General features: G+C 40.7%; 2 protein-coding genes across 2 annotated transcripts; both read left to right on the top strand.

The window, feature by feature from the left end:
• Window positions 1-9,667: 9,667 nt before the first annotated feature.
• On the top strand, window positions 9,668-12,532 carry LOC310924860 (dnaJ homolog subfamily B member 5; the record flags this gene model as incomplete). The annotated part of the gene is made up of 4 exons (XM_083886707.1): window positions 9,668-9,769; window positions 10,372-10,630; window positions 10,963-11,516; window positions 12,299-12,532. 4 exons carry the CDS (start codon window positions 9,668-9,670, stop codon window positions 12,530-12,532), a joined length of 1,149 nt encoding a protein of 382 aa, XP_083742833.1.
• Window positions 12,533-15,095: 2,563 nt separating this feature from the next.
• On the top strand, window positions 15,096-19,019 carry hwa (huluwa; the record flags this gene model as incomplete). Its single annotated transcript, XM_083889743.1, has 3 exons — window positions 15,096-15,677; window positions 17,486-17,696; window positions 18,853-19,019. The coding sequence occupies 3 exons, from the start codon at window positions 15,096-15,098 to the stop codon at window positions 19,017-19,019; spliced, it is 960 nt and encodes a 319-aa protein (XP_083745869.1).
• Between the last annotated feature and the right edge of the window lie 468 nt (window positions 19,020-19,487).

Here is a 19,487-nt window from a genome sequence, read left to right on the forward strand (position 1 = left end):
ATAAAGTATGTGCTTCCACTGACGTGGCTCGGGTAGATAAGATGAGCGATGTGTCCTCAGCTCAGAGGTGAGGAAAACTTTCTTTTTTTCTTTCTAAATTAAATTAGAGTTACATGATTATGAATGTGTGGTTTCATTTTGGTAAAACTGAAAGTAGCACAATATTTGCCCACCTGGCATGAGTTATTAAATAAGACTAATGCGGAAGAGAGTTAGATTATTACATTTGGAAAACAGTCTGACTTCTGAGAATTCTAATGTCAGAATTATGACTTTTTTCTCTGAATTTTGGCTTTTTTCTTAGAATTCTGGCTTTTTTCAAGTGTCAGATTCATTCATGTGGCCCTAATACTCTTCCATAGACTCATCACCAATCAAATATCAATAAATGGGTCGTTCACACATCCAGTTAAAATTGTGTGAATCAGAGATCAAATCTGAAGTCGTTGCACCACAGCAACAACATGGCAGCAGTTTTACATATTATGGAGGAAATATCATGTTAACACCAATGCAATTATATAACACTAATGCAATTTCCAGCTTAGTAATAGTGTGGTAATAAGCAGATAATATTACAGTAATTTCCAAAGAGATATCCAAGTAATAGCTTAGTAATGAGAGTTACCATAGGCATAATACCTTTATATTAAAATATATGGGGATCAGAATTGGAAATCATCATACAATGTTGAAATTCATCCTCCCTTATGTCCCACTTACAAGTGCCATATGTAAGAATGTGGCCAAAAACGGTTACTACATTCAAATTCAAAATACAGAGGTCTTTTAGGTTTCGTTTATCTGAAGTAAGTGGCAACCCGTGGTTGCTCGGCAGCTGAGACTCTACTGACTGCAATGATTGGATGTCAAAACATGATTTAAAAAATTAAACATGATTTGCAGCCTGCAAAATATTTTTTGTAATGCAAATATTTTGGCTGTACTGTTGTTGTTGATGAGTTCAGTTTGCTATATGTATATTATTCCTGAGTCTCTGTGACATATTAGGAGGATTTTATGGCCAGTTGCTTTAGATTTTTTATACAATGCACCTTTAAATATCTCTAACAAGCTAGAACTAGGCGATTACTACAGAATAATACTTCCCAGTTATGAATTACATTATATTACTTATAAACACACTGTGTCCATGTGGTCACAGTATTGTATAGTGTTACTAATCAGGGTATGGCTGGAATATATCAACATTTGATTTGTATAATTTGTATGTACTGTATGTAGACAAAAACACAACTACACAAGCATTTTACTTAAGAGGGTGTGGTGATAACACAATCACAGATCAGTCATGGCTATTGATCATGTTATATTTGATCACAAAGCTTTATCTGAAACATCAGTGCAGAGCTGTGTTCAGCAAACTGCAGCTCAGAAGAAAAGAAGACACCAGCAGAGCCGAAGGATCAAGAGGGTTCTCTTCTGCTCACTGAACAACATAAACACAGACGGCCTTTCATGTGGAGAAGCGTGTCTGAGGATGTTGACGACAACGGTGGAAAGATCCTCTGCAAATCTGCTTTGATCCTTGCTTCAAAAAAAAAAATATATATATATATATAAAAATAAGAAGCAAAGTGGTAGAGAGGTTTAGATTTTTAGTCCGCACTTCTGGGCTTGAATCATTTCCTTTTCATGATCACAGCGATTTGATTTGTGTGCAAGGAAGCAGTGATTTGTTAAATGTGTTAGTGTAGGAGGAAGAAGGATGCAAATAATAACAATGTCCACCCATCCATCATCTACTGCTTTATCCTCTACCAGAGGGTCACAGGGGGTGATGTGGCTATCTCAGCTGACATAGGGGGATAGGAGGGGTACACCCTGGAGGACCAGAGCCACACATTCACAACAACCATTCACTCATACGCCTACGGTCAATTTAGAGTGACCAATTTACCTAATTCCCATATTGCATGATTTTGGACTGTGGGAGGAAGCCGGAGAACTCAGAGAAAATCCACGCACACACGGGGAGAACATGCAAACTCCTTGCAGAAAGGCCCTTTTTCTAACCGGGGCTCAAACCCGGGAATCTGGGTCTTCTTGCTGCAAAGGCAAGAGCGCTAACCACGACATCAACCATGGGCCCAGGGTCTTAAATCATGGGGATCACACAGGGTTAATTGAGTGTTTGGAGAGGCTGGATTTGACACGTCAACATTCAGGGACAGATTTAAAGTCTCTAAATGACACCATGTAATTATGTTATTATAATAATAGTAATAATAATAATGCATTATATTTGAAGGCGCCTTTCAAGACACTGAAGGTCGCCGGTGAAGGTTATGTAGTTATGAATATTTAACTGATTGACTTAAAATCTACAGTGTACACAGTATCACAAATCAAACTGCTGTCCCAAAGTATGTCAGAAAAATCTCAATCAGATATTTTACCCAAAATCATTCAACCCCTTCTATAAACTTTTACAAATTGTGAGTATAAAGAAGGCTTTCCATTAGCAGCTATTGTCGTAGGTGCCAGTCAGAGTTGGCCAGGTGTATAATTGCGACAGTCCTTGGACAGAATTGTAATTCCTCTGGGTCTGCTGCTCACCTCACCATTTATCTGTGTTCATGCCGTGTTGGACTGATAAAAAACAGAAAATAAAAAAAAAGAACTCTCCTCTTTGCATCAAAGTATGTACCATGTCTTGTGAGTCTACAGCAGGAGCTTTGGCTTTTCAAAGGGCGCCACGGAATTATAGTGAATCAATCATGGCAGGAAAATAATTGGTTATACCCCGTGTTGTGCTGACTCATTTTTTTTAATTTTCTGCAGTTGTTTGCTATTTAAAAAGACATCCCATGAATCACATTGTCCTCTCCTCTAAAGTGCTCGGGCTGCTCTTTACAAGAATATTTACTCCAAGCCGTGGGGGCTAAAACATCTCTATTATTCTGCAGCGCTGTTTGAGGTATGACTGTAAATTTGTGGTATGATTGACAGAATCATCAGACCAAATGCCACACGGATGATGTCTTCTCATTTAAAAAAAAAAAAAGTGAAATTGTGTTTCCTTCCGTGCACGTTCCTGTGAATGCATATGACATCAGCTTCGCTGCAGATTGATGTCTGCGGCGAATAATAAACCTCATCACGCAGTCAAACTGGATAAGCATCATCGGTAACAACCAGGTGTCTCTCATATAATGTGTCACGGCTCTGCCCTCCTATGTCATCCCCTCTTCAGCTTGCATTACCCGCCTGTGCGCGGCCTTTCTGCCTGTCGACTCTCATCTTCCTCCTCATTTCCTCTGAGATCACAGCCATCTGCGGAGACTATCTTACCCTGACATAAAAAAAAAAATCACAGCTAGCAGAGAGAATTAAAGGCTTTAGAGCTCAGCACAGTCAAGAAGAGGCAAAGCCACGAGAGACTATAGATGACCTCGTGTCTCGTCGGTGGAGAAGAGAGGCCGTGGTGAACCTTTATGCTGTTTTTGTCCTGACATGTAGAGCTGTTATCATGATGTACAGTCCTGGTATTTACTCTCTTATATAACAATAATTTGTTATATAAAATGGCTGGCATGATATTGAAATGTTCCCTGGGTAGTATTTTGTTTTTCTGCAGTGTAATGTTTCGAGACAGCAGAGGGCAGCATGTTACAAAGAAATGTGGAACAGTAAATCTAACAACACTGTAGGAAAGCTGAGTTGAGGGAACTGCATCTAACTACTTTTTGTTGACAATAGTTGCACTTTCTCCACTGCTTGTTAACACAAAATACACAATCACATTAAATACATTTAGACATGTCAACATGGTCAAAACGACCCGCTGATGTTTAAATCAAGCTCCAGAATGAGGAAGAAAGGTGATTTTATTCATTTTTAATTCGGCATGGTTGTCATTGCTAGACAGGCTGATCAGCTTTACTGGGATTTCACACACAATTCTCTCGAGGCTTTACAGCGAGTGGTTTGAAAATGGAAATATAAAATGATGTAAGGGTATAAAAGTAACTTTAATCGCCATCTCTGAATATGTGTCAATCAAGAGTTTTTTGGAAAATGATTGACTTTGCAAGCAAAACCACTCGAAGATTGGCTTACAAAGAAAAACATGAAGGTGTAAAAAGCAGTCCACTGTGTGAGTGGCACAGTGTAAGTGTTTGCTGGAAGACGGTTTAGAAAGCAGCAGGACATTTCACGAGTGCAGACAGTGAACTGGAGGGGGAGATTTCAGAGAGCACGCTCTTCTCTGCCAGGCATAATACATCTCGTGCCTTCTGCACTCCAATCTGTGTGACTCTCTCCTCTTATTATTTCTCCTTTAATGTCTTTACTGTGCCACTCTCAGTATGTTTAACATCTAATTCTCTCTCTTTTGTTGCATCTTCTCTTCTTATTTCTTTTGTGGACATTCTGTCTCCTCTTGCCTCGAGCAAGTGCGGTATTAAGCTCTGTGAAAAGAGGCTCCCAAGATGCCGTCTGATAAACCACACTGAGCTCTGTCTGGGTCGGCGTCTGCACTTATATTTACATTTATGAGTGTATCTGTATGTGGATAATATCCATTGCCATCTGCTCGTCTGTGTATCTGGCCCACCACGACACAAGACTAGAGTCTCGCCAATGCAGCACATATGAGACAGTCACACTGTGTGTGGGAGATTTGGTACATTTGGGAGGGAGGGTGCGAGACGAGGGCAAGCGAATTAGGTGAAAATGAGAACATTTTCTGTCTGACAAAGTCTGACTTTCGATGACAGTTTTTTTTTCTCGATTATCCACTTTTGTTCTGCCCTTCACTTCAAATGAAATAGTTTCCAAGTTGACATTATTTAGTTTATCGAATCTACCGAGGCCTGAAGGTAAAAGTGACATCAGTCTCTGTGGCTTTTAGCACAGCGTTGACTCATCCGCTGACCTTTGAAGAACAGGATAGGTGTTGCAAGTGGGATGGTATGAAATGAGGTTTGTGCCACTTCTCCTTGTGCCAGTGCTGCAGTGCTGACTTAATGTGTGATTCACCTTCTCGAGTTGCCTGCAGGCAGCACCTACGAGTGCTGCTCCCACAAGACTCAACAGCAGAGAGAAAGACACGGGGCAGAACCAGTGAGGGATTAAACCTCACGACATAGTCACGTGGAGACTTGCATTAATGCAGGTGTCTGATCCAAAAACATGCAGAGGTTAATCGGACACTCTAAATTGACCAATGGTGTGCCTCAATATGCGGGCCATGTGATGGACTGGCGACGTGTCAAGGGTGTAATTTGCCTTTTGCCCTATGTCAGCTGGTATTGGCACCAGCAACCTCCATGTGGAGGATAAAGCGGGAAAACAATAGATGGATGGAAATGGTTCAGGATAAACAGAGGAAAAAGCACACCATGTCCTCCTTTTTGTCAAGTGGACTTAAGGCGATAAGGCTGCCTGACCCTGATCAGATTTTCATAATCTACTAGTAGATAATTGTTCAAACCACTGGTGGACATCTCTATATTACAATACAATACTAAGCCCATCAGCTCCACATGACTCTCTGTGTGAACAGTGGTGTTTAGATCTTGTCTTGCCTGAAGACATACATGTACTATGCATAGAGATTTATTTGTTTTATATCAAGACAGATGGAGACAACAACAACATTGCGCTAGTAAAGCGAGACGGTTGCAAACAGCGTGGATTATATCTGAAAAGTCACACGAAAGCACCCACACGTAAAATTATTTTTAGATTAAGAACCCTTTCAGAAGTTAATTATATTACTTACTATTACGTTTTCAGATGAAGGATGTTCATGAATTAATCAGGAATTATGTTCATGAAGATCAGACAAAGACAGAATAATAACAACAACAAAACTGAAAGACATTTTAAATCTTATCTTATTCTTATTAGTTATTCTTAATCTGCAACAAACATTTTTCAGATTAGAGTCTGTTGTATTCTAAGAAAAAAAGTACACATTGTATCTTTGAGATTTATATGTACCATTGTTTTGAAATATTATATCATGTAGTGTATTAGTTTGCATGTCTCCCTCTTGGGTTCCACTCAGATAAGTATAGTGGATAAAGAATTATAACTAACTTATCACAATTTTTGTTTGTGATTTTATTTCTTTGTTGTAACAATGCTTCTTGGCAATAAATCTTATACCTTTGGAAAGCCTGTTTATTTACTTTTAAATGGTGCCACATTTAGACAGAAATGTTTTTTCCAAATGTTCTCTGCCAGTGCCCGACAGCTTATTCTGCTAATGACTGTTGTTTGGTGTCATTTATTGTATTGGATGATTGAAGTCTGAATAAACAAGATATACTGGCAATTTAGCAATTTAGTCATTGAACAAATGTCTTCTTGTTTGTCAAGTAGACTTGCGATAAGGCTGCCTGACCCTGAAACAAAGTTTTTCATAATCAACTATAGCAGACATTTGTTCAAACCACTGGTTGACATCTCTATGTTTATGCGATTATTTTACCTGTTTAAAAGTATGTAGTGTATAGAATACTAAAGCCCATCAGCTCCACATGACTCTCTGCGCGTACAGTGGTGTTTAGATCTTGTCTTGCCTGAAGACATAGATGCATTATGCATAGAGATTTTTGTCGGAGACAACAGCAACATTGCACTAGTAAAGCGAGACGGTTGCAAACATCGTGGATTATATCTGAACACTCCGTCACATGTCCACGATGAAGGATGTTCATGAATAAATCAGGCAGACATTTTTGTATTCTATGAAAAAAAAGTAAACACAATTACACACTGTATCATTAAATGAGACTGCATCAGAGAGATTTATATGCACCACTGTTTTGAAATATTGTATAAGTATAAGTAGTGCTCAGTTGGATAATTCCAGTATATCAGACTCTGAGATGTTGGCAACTTTTAGGCAAACTTAAGAAAGTAAATACATTCATAGTTTGGAAAAGGCTATGTTGTGAACAGTGGGTGGACAAATGGATGTTTCCTAACATGAGTGTCTCAGTGCAAAGATCATGTAAGAACCTGAACAGCTAATTTATCTGAGTGTTTACAACAATACCCTAAAAAATACCCAAAACCCTAACCCCAGAAAGGCTGTATAACCGTTTCAGAGAGGTGATTTGACTTAATTGCTAATGCTACCATGGCAAAATGATAATGTTGATGTCTATGAACAGGTCCTTTTCATTTCTGTCTGTGTCGGCACTTCATTACACATGGTTTAAAAAAGTTGCAATGACCAAAGAGTGTACTACTCTCCATACCCTAGTTACTGATCTACATTCCATAAAACAATAAATATTATGAATATTTTACTCAGGAAAATTACTTTAGTTTAAATGGGGGATAAATAAGTAACTTATCACAATTTTTGTTTGTGTTTTTATTTCTTTCTTGGAACAATGCTTCTTGGCAATAAATCTTATACCTTTGGAAAGCCTGTTTATTTACTTCTAAATGCTGCCACATTTGGATGGAAAAAAATGTCCAAATGTTCTCTGCCAGTGCCAGACAGCCTATTCTGCTAATGACTGTTGTTTGGTGTCATTTATTGTATTGGATGATTGAAGTCTGAACAAACAAGACATACTGGCAATTTAGCAAATTAGTCACTGAACAAATGTCCTCGCTTTTTGTGCTAAGTTTAGCAACTAAGGCACAAGAGAACAGCAAACAACACCATCAGGACACCAGGTTGCATGTGAGCTGTCCGCCCTTTGACAGCCTAACAATAAAAGTGTCTGTACAGTTTGGTACTTTAATTAGCATTATTCTCTCTGAAAGTGACAGGCAGCTTTGTACTGTCTCTGTCTTTCTCAGAGAGACTGTGTGGAAAAATAAAAAGCACCAACACACAGTCACTCTGTTGCCGTGGGCAGCAGAAATGAACGAGCGCGGCGAACGAGGCTGTACTGATTCACTCTGTTCTGTGCAGTCTGTGAATAGTATATGGAACAGCTGCTATCTGGCGCACGACGCCCCGAGCTGTCCATTTTCAAACCAAATTTGTCAACCGGTTCCTGTAAGACGAAAGGAGAATCCCCAGGAAACTCCATCCCCCATTGGATGCATGAAGCATCATCAGGAGGAAACACTGCCATGTATGTCCACTCCCTGTGGCTCCGATTTCTATTTCTATGCCTGCAGTACCCTGCTGCACAGCCAGAATCTGTGATGTAATCCTGTAGTATGTGTAGAACATTCTCCACATAGAAACACCGGAGTCTTTATCAATGGCAGTAAATGTGCATTGGCACACATAAATGTATGTCAGGGACATCGTGGCCTTCATGACGACTTCATGACTGTGAAATAGGTTAGCTCTGGCTTGTTGGAGAATGAAACAAGAGATTTAGGTGTGATTGTAGGTTCCTTGTATGTCCTTATTTTGTTGACCGCAGAAAAGACACATTCGATAAGTGCTTAATTCTAGCAATAATGTGTATCATTAGTTATTATCACTTGTTACTATAAAACTATGATACTACTATAAAACAACTATTATTATTTTTCTATTATATTTTAACATTTGGAAGGAAAAAAGTCATACAAATATGTAGACACATTTAAAAAGGTGACCAATGGAAATTTTTAACTCTGCTTTTAGAGGAATTACAAATATGTAATAAATTAATTGTTAAAGATTTTAGTGTGGTGGCCTTCATTTTCATCTGACTGAGTCTCATTTAAGATGTGTTGCAGCTGTATTTGTGTCAGTCTTATATAATATGCACATACCTATTGATCTCATACAGTCATCAAATAAGTGCACGTGCTACTTGGTGGCTTAAATAATATCATAAATATGGAGATGTCAACCAGTGTCTTGAACAATATCTGCTAGTTAATTATTAAAATCTTTGGTCCATTTCCATCCATCTATTGTTTACTGATTCATCCTCCACATGAGGGTTGCTGGTACCAATCCCAACTGACATAGGGTGAACGGCGGATTACTTTGCCACTATTATGGCATGGCCTCCATAAATAAATTTATTTTAAGGCAACAAAAATAAACAATTTTATATTTTTAAGTGATTACACACTTACACATTTGATTTCTGGCCATAAAGCCTGCTAAATGTTACACACTGGACATTTAAATTGGCACAATGGTGTCAAAGGGTGCAAAACTATCAAACTAATATGAGACAGGTTGGATGAGAACTTATTTGAGGACAGACGAGGCTCTATCAGGACACTGTCTGGACTGGAGGGTTATCTGAGCAGCAGCTGCAGTCTTTTTTTCTGTGTCTGGTGGCTGTGGTCTCTTCTGTCTGTGCTGATATATTAAAAAAAGAAAAAAAAAAGAAGCCTGTACTGAGTCGTGACTGTCTGCTCGGCTCCTGTCCACAAGAACTCCGGAAACAAGTCTAGAGATGGAGAAGGGGGATGCAACATCCGCTCCATCATCGCCGGTGCACCAATGGCTTTGCGCCGTGCAAACTGAGGACACCGGCATTCCCTGTAGCGCGCGAGGAAATGGGCGGACCCGGGGAAATCTCGTCCACTGTGCGTGGGTGGCTGAGCGTATAGTGAAGGAGCTGCCGCGGCGCCTATTTAACAGAGAGCCGGGGAGAGCTGCGGGCAGAGGATCGCGGAGTTTTTCAGCACCAGCGCCACTGGACAGCGACACACAGCAAACCTAACCTCACTCATCGAAACACTTGAAACAAAACAAACGATCATCATCATGGTTCTCATCTGGACTCAGTTCGGCATGAAGCACAAAAATGTCAAGTGCAAAGTGCGAGTGATGCACAGAGGCGACAGCTCAGGATCATCATCCTCAGCGGTGAGTACATGTTTGAGGAAGTTTGTGTTTATTAGTAATTAGTAATTAGTATTTTAAAAAATTAATAATTATTGAAATGATTATTCTAATGCGATACTTGTGTGATGATGTGACTGAATATTATATTACACACAGTATCATTCATTATCTTTCCTGTTACCGTGGGTTCATTCACATTCGAGAAGCAGTAGATTCTCGTGCAGCCAATCGCTGCGTAGAATCTCTGTCGTTGGGGGGGAAACCTTTTCTCCTCACACGACTTTTCCCCCCTCCTTATCACGTTTGCGTCAGTGATGAATGTGCACTTGCATAGCGGCACAGATATGAGATGGTATTTTCCTATGACGTGTGTGTGTGTGAGAGAGAGAGAGAGAGAGAGAGAGGGAGCAGCAGATTTCGCTGCATATTTATAGATGATGCACAGCACTTGGTGTAAAAGACATTCGGCCATTCTGTGCTGTAAACTGTGTGGTGAATATTGATAAGCTGAGATGTCTGTGCATGCATGGTTGCCAATATCCTCTGTGTAAAATGGTGATTTTTTTTTTGTCATGGTTTTTATGAATGGTAAAATTCATTATTGCTCTTGGTTTTTTTTACAGGAAAGCACCAAGTCTGAACCGGACACCCCGTGTCTGTCCATCAAACCCACAGGCAAGGACTTCTACAAAGTGCTGGGTGTTGCCCCCGAATCCAATGAGGATGAGATCAAGAAGGCCTACAGGAAGATGGCCCTGAAGTTCCACCCGGACAAGAACAGCGACGCCGACGCAGAGGACAAGTTCAAGGAGATCGCAGAGGCCTACGAGATCCTGACCGACCCCAAGAAGAGAAGCATATATGACCAGTTTGGAGAAGAAGGTGAGCGTGTGGGAGATTTTCATTGAGACATGATTATGTTAGAGGGTGACAGCCATCTGGGTTATTGCTGCAACACATTTTTGTTGCATAAATACTGACGTACACAGGGGTGATCATGATTAAAAAAAACACACCCACCCTTCTTAAATGACTTTAACACATGCAGCAGATGCAGCTGTGGGGATGATTAATTATTCAGGCAGCAATAAACAAGGTTTAAAGGAAATAGCTGACGTTTAGTAAAAGCCTGAAAACAGCATCGGAATATTAATGAACCATTTGATAAATGTGCAGATCTTTAACTTAACCCCCTGTGTTTTCTGTCTTTTTAGGCCTTAAGAATGGAATGTCACTGGCAGGCCAAGGCAGCGTTTTCCGCAACAGTTTCCACAACGATTCCAATCAAAACTTCTCCTCCTCCTTCCATGGATCGGACCACTTCGACATCTACTTCGGCAGCGACTTTGACAACGAAGACGACCTCTTCAACCCTTTCAGACGGTTCACTTACAGCCACGTGGGCGGCTCTTCCGGTTCTGAGGGCGGGCTGCGAAGGGGCGAGCGCCGCCTGCAGGGCGAGGCGGCGGTGCACGACCTGCTGGTGACTCTGGAGGACGTGATGCACGGCTGCACCAAGCAAGTGAAGATCGCCCGCAGCCGGCTCACCTCTGACGGCCGCAGCGTGCGATCCGAAGACAAGGTGCTGAACGTGGTGGTGAAGAAAGGCTGGAAAGCTGGCACCAAGATCACCTTCCCCAGAGAGGGCGATGAGACACCCAACAGCACACCCGCAGACATCACCTTCGTCCTCAGGGACGAGAAGCACCCGCAGTACAAGAGACAGGGCTCCAACATCGTCTTCACAGCCAAGATCACCCTCAAAGAGGTGAGTCTGCTGCATTCATGATCACATAGTTGTCCCTGTCAACAACTCAGCCTCCTCTCGTCCTTATATATGTGTTAAATAGTGTGTTTTCTCAAAAATCTTAGGTACAATCTCTTTGACTGTAGTCTGAGCGGAAAAAAACCACAGTGTTCTCTTACTGGGCATGTACACGGCCCACAGTGGGCTAACAGAACAGCAGCAGCCTCCTGCCAACACCACAGTTACTTCATCAGCCCCTGTAGAGTGAGAGAGAGCAAAAGCTAAATTTAGCCTCAGCACTCACTGCCCCCACAAATCACACTTCACTCTCCCTCTCAGTCACTGTGTGTGTGTGTGCTGCAGACTCCTCTTCCTGAACAAGGCAGGCAGAGAGGCAGTGTTTTTTCTTAATTCCTTTTTTGGCTCACTCCATCTCTGGCTCTCACTTTCACCAACCCACACACGCAGATTAGCGGGGGAGCAGTCAGAGAGACTGACATTTCAAAGAGCTCCTCCATCTTCCCGATGGCTCCTTTCAGTAACTGAAGCACTTGACTCCCACTCACAGGCAGTAAATAGAGCTGCCATTTTAACATCTGTAACACCCGCTCGTTGCGTAACCGTCCATCATTGTGCCTTTGAATAGACAGATGCCCCATATTCGTTATGTAACTTCACACTTTTAAAGTTTAAATTGATTTTTTTTTAGCCCACTTCATGTCTGTCATAACGAGGCCACACTCAGGAATCATTGTGAAACTTGTTCTAAATTTAACCTGGTTTCATTCCCCTTTTGTGTCCAGGCTCTCTGCGGCTGCACAGTCAACGTCCCCACGCTCGACAACCGGATGATGCCTCTACCGTGCAGCGATGTCATCAAACCCGGCGCTGTCCGGCGGCTGAGGGGCGAGGGCCTGCCCCTGCCCAAGAGCCCGTCCCAGCGGGGCGACCTGGTGGTGGAGTTCCAGGTGCTCTTCCCCGACAGGATCCCGCCCCAGTCGCGCGAAATCATCAAACACAGCCTGGGGCAGTGCTAACCTGGTGTCACTCGAACCGCAGCCTCACCACGAGTGTATGTCGTTATCAATACACAGCCTTGCCTCAAGGTGCTAATTATCACGACCAACCACAAACCTCGTATTGTGTTTGGCGATGGCAAGCGGCGCTGAAGTGAGCTGTAGTTGAGACGGGACTTTGTGACTTTCTGCAGGTATAAGGCATGAGTCACAACATTAGCAGCGAGTTCAGTGATGAATGGGGGTCTTTGGTATCTGAGGGCGTCCACTGATTCAACAGCCTTTCTCTTGAATGAAAAGCTTATCTGTACTGTAATACTTGCAAACACGTGGCAGGCTATCAGTATGTTATTCGAGTCTGTATAGACTTTATTAAAAGTGGTAGAAAAAAATGTGAAGACGGAAAAAAAAAGTAACATCTTTATGATAGTTATATGGTGTTCATATGACTGCTCTTTTGCATTGATTTCTTACAATAGCGCAAATGTACTTGTGTGCAAAGGTCTACTTTGTGTGCAAAAATACAAAAAACATTGTCTCTAAGAGAGATTCATCTGTCAAATGTTCTTATTTGAAATGTTTGTATATATACAGTATACTCTGCAGTACGCCAGCTGTCAATGTATTATTAATACCTGAGAGACATGTTTGAGAGCATGGGAAAATAAATAAAAGCAAGAATTTTACTCCTGTTTGCCACCTTTTCTTGTTGTGTTTTTGCATAAGTCCACAAGCAAATATGAGACATACTACTTTATATTTAAGTGGACAGATTTAGTCTTCTACTGTGCAAAATAAATGAAACAAGTCAATCAGAGATGACAGACTTCACCCCATTCACGCAACAAGCCTCTGGCAAGTGCAAGTGCAGAAACACAAGCAAACAAACAGACAGACACACAGAGCTGCCAAAAAACAATAAGTGAAGTGATGACATCAAATCAAGCAGACCTGACAACTGTAATGCATTGGTTTACTGCAGCCTCCCAAAGAAAACCACTGACAGACTTTAGTTCATCCAAAACTGTGCTGCTCGCTTATTAACCAGAACCAGGAAGAGAGTCCAGTCTTAGCTGCACCTACACTGGCTCCCTGTAACATTTACACTACTATTTACAATAAGTTTGGGGTCACCTATACAATTTTTGTTGTGTTTTCCATTAAAAGTCACACTTTTATTCATCAAAAGAGTTGCAAAATGAATAGAAAATATAGTCAAGACATTGACAAGATTAGAAATAAAGATTTTTATTCCAAATAATAATTTTGCCCTTTTTTCAAAGAACCAGCGAAACTGTTTTCAGCTATGCTAACATCATTGCACAAGGGTTTTTAAGGGTTTTCTAATCATCCAATAGCCTTCTAACACGATTAGCAAACACAGTGTACCATGAGAACACTGGCAATGGGCCTCTATACACCTATGTACATATTCCGTTAAAAACAGGCATTTGCAGCTAGAATAGTTGTTTACCAAAAAAAAAGTGTTTTTCCTTCAAAAATAAGGACGTTTCTAAGAGACCCCAAACTTTTGACCAGAAGCATAGAGTTGATTTTAAGCTCCTCCTCCTTGTATACAAAGCACTTTGTATGGGGCTTGGACCAAAGTTTCTTGGTACTATGTTCTGCAGAGAACACTACACTACAATCGTCCATTGCTGGTTTATTGGAGATTCCCCACAATAGTCGAAAGAAAACTGTGGATGCTTTGGAACATACTACCCTTAGATATAAGGGAAGCAAGAGCTCACTAGATATTTTCTTAATATTTTTATATTAAATGAATATCTTTTTAATCTAGCCTTCAACTATAGCTCCATTATATTAAACCCTGTGTTGTCTTTTCTTTGCATTTTAGGGTTTTGACTCTAGCCTTTTCTTATTTTATTCCACCCTGCGATGGGTTTTACTGTTTTATTTGCATCTTTTGTTTTATTTCATAGTTAAAACAGAGTTTTTTACCTCTTCTTGCCTTTAGACTTTTTCTTTTCATTCCACCCTCTGTTGTGTTTTATTGCTGTATTTGCATCTCTTTTCTTTTTAAATGTTCCTTTTATGGTGAAGCACTTTGAGCTGCAAAGGTTTAATGAAAGGTGCTACAAGTTTATTATTATTATTATTATTAATATTATCATCAAATGACCATGGATGGACCATGCCCACTGCACAACTACTCTGAGATGCAAGACTCTGACTCTCTGCTGCCACCTAGTGGCGATATGCTGCTATGACAACGCCAAACACCCTGCAGGTAATGAAACGCACCTGTGGAAGTGAGACTTCTGACGCTGCCAAGTGGATGCGCATCGTGGCTTCAGATCAAGCCTTTGCTTTCAGTGTCAGTCCATGATGAAGACAGTGGCGATCAAAGACCACAGTCACATTTGGAGACTGTATGTGTATGAGAAGCAGACTGAGATGTTGTTGTTAGACATAAAGAATAAAACAAACTGTCAGACTCATCAGAGAAGTCCACATTGATTGACACACCAGAGCAGCTGCGCATCCAGAGACAATTCACAGAGATCTCAGCTGAGATCAGCAATCTTCCTGAAAATCCACCCTCCATGTTCTCTGGCATGAAATGTCGCAAATCAACCCGAACACGCCATCAAGTGTGACAGAAGGTTACCCGGTGACAAATCTGACTGTAGTCGTGCTTCTGCTCATACCGTGCGTGGTCATCCTGCTCCTGCTCAACTGCCTCTTCCTGGGCTACAAGTTAATGCTCCTGTCAAAGAGGCAGCAGCGGAAGCGCGAAGACACCGAGGAGATTCTTCTGCAGTCCACCGTGCACAGACACAGGACCGGCTCGGACCTGGCCTTTCCCCCGCTGCAGGACGGGAGGAGAGTGTACGTGTCAGTGTCAGAGCCCGTGCTGCCGCATCCTGTCACTTCGTCCAGGGCTTCATCCAGGGAGAGGGCCCAAAGGATCCGGCTGCTCAGGCCTGATGGAGCCACAGGCTCCGGGTCACTGAGGGCGCCGAGCACCATCCGGGCCACTTCCCCCGCAGCTGGCTTCAGCCCCAGACTTGACCTGCGCTCCGGCTCACGGACGCACAGCGCCAGGAAAGGCGGCTGGTGCAGGAGCGCACCGCTTCTGCCGCAGTCCAGCGACTCAGAGGCCGAAACCAGACTCAACCTGGCTCCACCAAACTCTCCCACGGTGAGAAATCAATAACGCAATAAAACTCAAGTAAAGTTTACAAGTACAAATTCTTCGTTACTATACTTAAGTACAACATGCACGTATCTTTACTTTGTTATTTATATTTCTAGCAACTTAAACTTTTACTCCACTACATTTCCTCTAACTATCTTTGTTACTCGTTACTACCAAATGAAATCAGAAGAAGAAGAGTTGGTATTATGATCTGTATTTATAAAGATCTTTACTAGTCTTGATGAGCTGCTTTACACAATAGTTTTCACCCATTCACACATCTTCACACACTTCAACATGGGGTAAGGGTTAAGTGTCTTGCTCAAGGACACATCAGCAAGGCCAGGAATTGAACCCACGACCTTCCACTTGAAAGAAAATTCGTCCTACCACCATGGCTCAATCATTACTCCTCACTTTTTAAAATACTAAAACTTTACTTGCACTTTATTTCAGAAAAGTACTTGATACTCAAGTACAGTAAATGTCGTATATTTAAAGGTGCCATATGCACAAATGTGGCCAAAAATGGTTACTACATTCAAATTCAAAATACCGAGGTCTTTTAGGTTTCGTTTTCTGACGTAACTGGCAACCCATGGTTGCTCGGCAGCTGAGACTCTACTGACTGCAATGATTGGTAGACGGTGGTAGGTGTCGCCACATGCCAAAACATGATTTCAAAACATAAACATGATTTGCAGTCTGCAAAATATATTTTTTAATGCAAATATTTTGTCTGTACTGTTGTTGTTGGTGAGTTCAGTTTGTTATATGAACATTATTCCTGAGTCTCTGTGACATATATGGAGGATTGTATGGCCAGTTGCTTTAGATTTATTACATAATGCACCTTTAAGTAACATATTTAAAAGTAACTTCTACCAAAGTAATTTTCTGGCAAAATACTTGTATTTTTGCACAAGTATCTATTTTAGGTACTTGATACAAGACTGAGTTTACTCATGGATGATAAGTGGGTTAAGTTCTTGCATTAACCTAACACTTAATGGTTGGAGTAACCAAAGTGGCATCATGGGCTCCAATATGTAAAGAACTGGTTACAGTTTTATGCCACTACTTTTTTTGACAAGTTGTATTATCAGTTTACATATGCAGGAAAATGAATATTAAATCTAAATGCCAAATCCTATCCATGACCCTTTAGAGTGCCCTCCGCTCACAAAGCAGTTTTAGCATTTAGATTTAACATTTTGACTTATAGTTTGAACTTTTAAATCTCAAATCACACCATGTTCCGTACATAGATTTTATACACGTTGTTCTCTATGTTGTGAATAAAAGTCCTGCACTTTTATCCTTTCAATGATATTTTGTTTTCTTCAGTTGGACGGATATCGTGATATATCACTATACGATTGTCTTGCAGTATATACATTATCACAGAATTGCTGTATCGTGATATTATTGGTATGGTGGGCCATGTATCGCATATTGTATCGTGTGATTCACACCCGTACCATGAATCATATTATGTTAACTGCAATCCAAAATCTGAGCCATCACAACATTGTGTATTTTCACTTCACTGCCTTCATAATGGTTTTTAGTGTCACTGTATAACTGATTCTTAGTGACTTGTTCCAAACAAAGAGAAAAAGTAAAGCACAATTCCTTCAAACCTTACATTTTCCTCTGTGCTAAAAACCACAAACATTTAAAACTATTACACAGGGAGGTAAACAGAGTGATCATAATATGAATGTCCACTAAGATCCAGTATAAAGCATGTATTCATCTTAATTATTAATGCAAATCTATGTTTTTCCCCCCCTCTTTGTAAACTACAGGAGATGGAACACGTGGGTTACATTTATCAGACCAGGACTCATGAGTTGCTGAAAGACGTGAATCCAGCAGCTGCTGCTGCTGCTGCTGCGGTGCATGTGTTTGACAAAGTCGAGATGGAGTGCGAGTACACCAGCCTACCTTCAGAGACGTCCTGCCTGAACACGTCCGCAGTGGGGCCTGGACTCGACAGCGACTTCGGCGCGAGTGCAGGTACGATTTCGGTCTCCTTCAACTGCACTGGAATCAATGAGATTTTTCAGTAGTCAGTAACAAAGTAGTCAAAACGCTGAGGAAAACAGATGGACACAGGACAGAGAGGTACAATGTAACTTGAAATATGAATGAAATTACTGCTTCAAAGCATTTGTAGATCCATTACCATCAAATTGAAATTTAATTGTGATGCGGTCTGTAAAATATGTAAAATATAATAATGCATTATATTTGAAGGCACCTTTCAAGACACTCAAGGTCGCTGACTTTTATTAAGACTTCCTGATTCATTGTCAGTAACAGTAACGAGAGCGTGAAAGTGAAAGAAGAGAAATATCAAGTGACGAGAGAAAACATTAGTATACATCAATTATCCACCAAAAAAGTGTGTAACTGAGAGTGTGTGAGCTAAATTTGGCTGAAGCTCCCTATTATTCTACCCCGTCTGGGATAAAAGTATCATGCATGTCTGTCGTCAACTTCCTCTCCACTTTTATCAGTCTGCATTTTAACGCACCTCCACCGCAGACCCGCATTTTTTTCCTTCACCCATGGTCGAGACGTTTTTGAGAAGGATAGTGAGGTTTAACAACATTCAGACACTTAACCAGCCAGTTACTCTGTTTGCATCCCGTGTCTTAAAGCGTGTTAATCTGTGTCGGCAGTAGGGGGCGCTAAATACCTATACACCAAATTGAAAGTCTGCAACACACAAATTAAAATATACTACTAGATATACTATATACAGTACATACTTGATCACAAGTGACATACCGTTTCCTGGTAATTTCTTACATATAATACCTTTAATTTACATAAGTGTCAAGTAATTAGTTTGTGGAAGATAAGGGGAGTAGTGGTTGGTCTTCTCACCATTTATCAGTCATTTAACTTCTATATATTCTGTAGGCTGAATCATTTTAGTATATTGAATGCAAACACCCATTTTACTATGATAGGCCTGGAACAAAAAAGAAAATTATGCAATAATGCAGACATATCACAATTTATATTCTGCTTTGAAGCTCAGTTCAACTACACTTATTTTTTCTTTTATCGATTCTATCAACAAACCCCTGGTAACAGACTATGGTGAACACAACAAGCAGGACATGTTTTTACATCTTTAAATAAATATATAATCTGTGTTCAGGTGTCTCCCTACGGATCCTGTCAGCAGACAGCGACAGCCTGTCCAACGGTGTGCTGGCTTCAGTGATGGAGTGGGATTATTATGACCCGTGCTACGTCAAACAGAACAACGTACCCCGACATAAACACCACAGGCCTGCAGTGCATACGAAGCAGTACTGGGTCTGATATTAGAAGTGATTTTAATGTTTATTTATTTGTTTAATTTTATTTAAATAACTTATTTACTCATTTAAAACACGTTTTATGTTATGTAAGTGTCACTTTTGATCACAATGATTTTTCACGAGTTTAATTTAATGATGAAGTCACTCTGCCACTGAAGTTAATCAGTTATGAAGTATTTACTATGAAAGTTCACTTAAATTATTGTCACCCTTCACATTTAATTTAACGTTATTAATAACTGTCACTATGTAAAAGCACCTTTTGTCCAGTTCTGACAACTAGTTTCATCAACTTTCACATATCATTTCATTTATACTCACTGATATTGTTTGAATTTGTGATTCACCAATAAAATTAATTTAATGACGGTGCCTAATTCCGTTTCCTTTCAAAGCAGATTATCCCCAAAACAATAGCTCTCCTGCCATACTAGTATTTATTGTTTTTCTAATTCAGAGACGACCTCAA

Source organism: Microchirus variegatus (genome assembly GCF_963457635.1).
Source record: "Microchirus variegatus genome assembly, chromosome: 1".
NCBI classification, from domain to species: Eukaryota; Metazoa; Chordata; class Actinopteri; order Pleuronectiformes; family Soleidae; genus Microchirus; species Microchirus variegatus.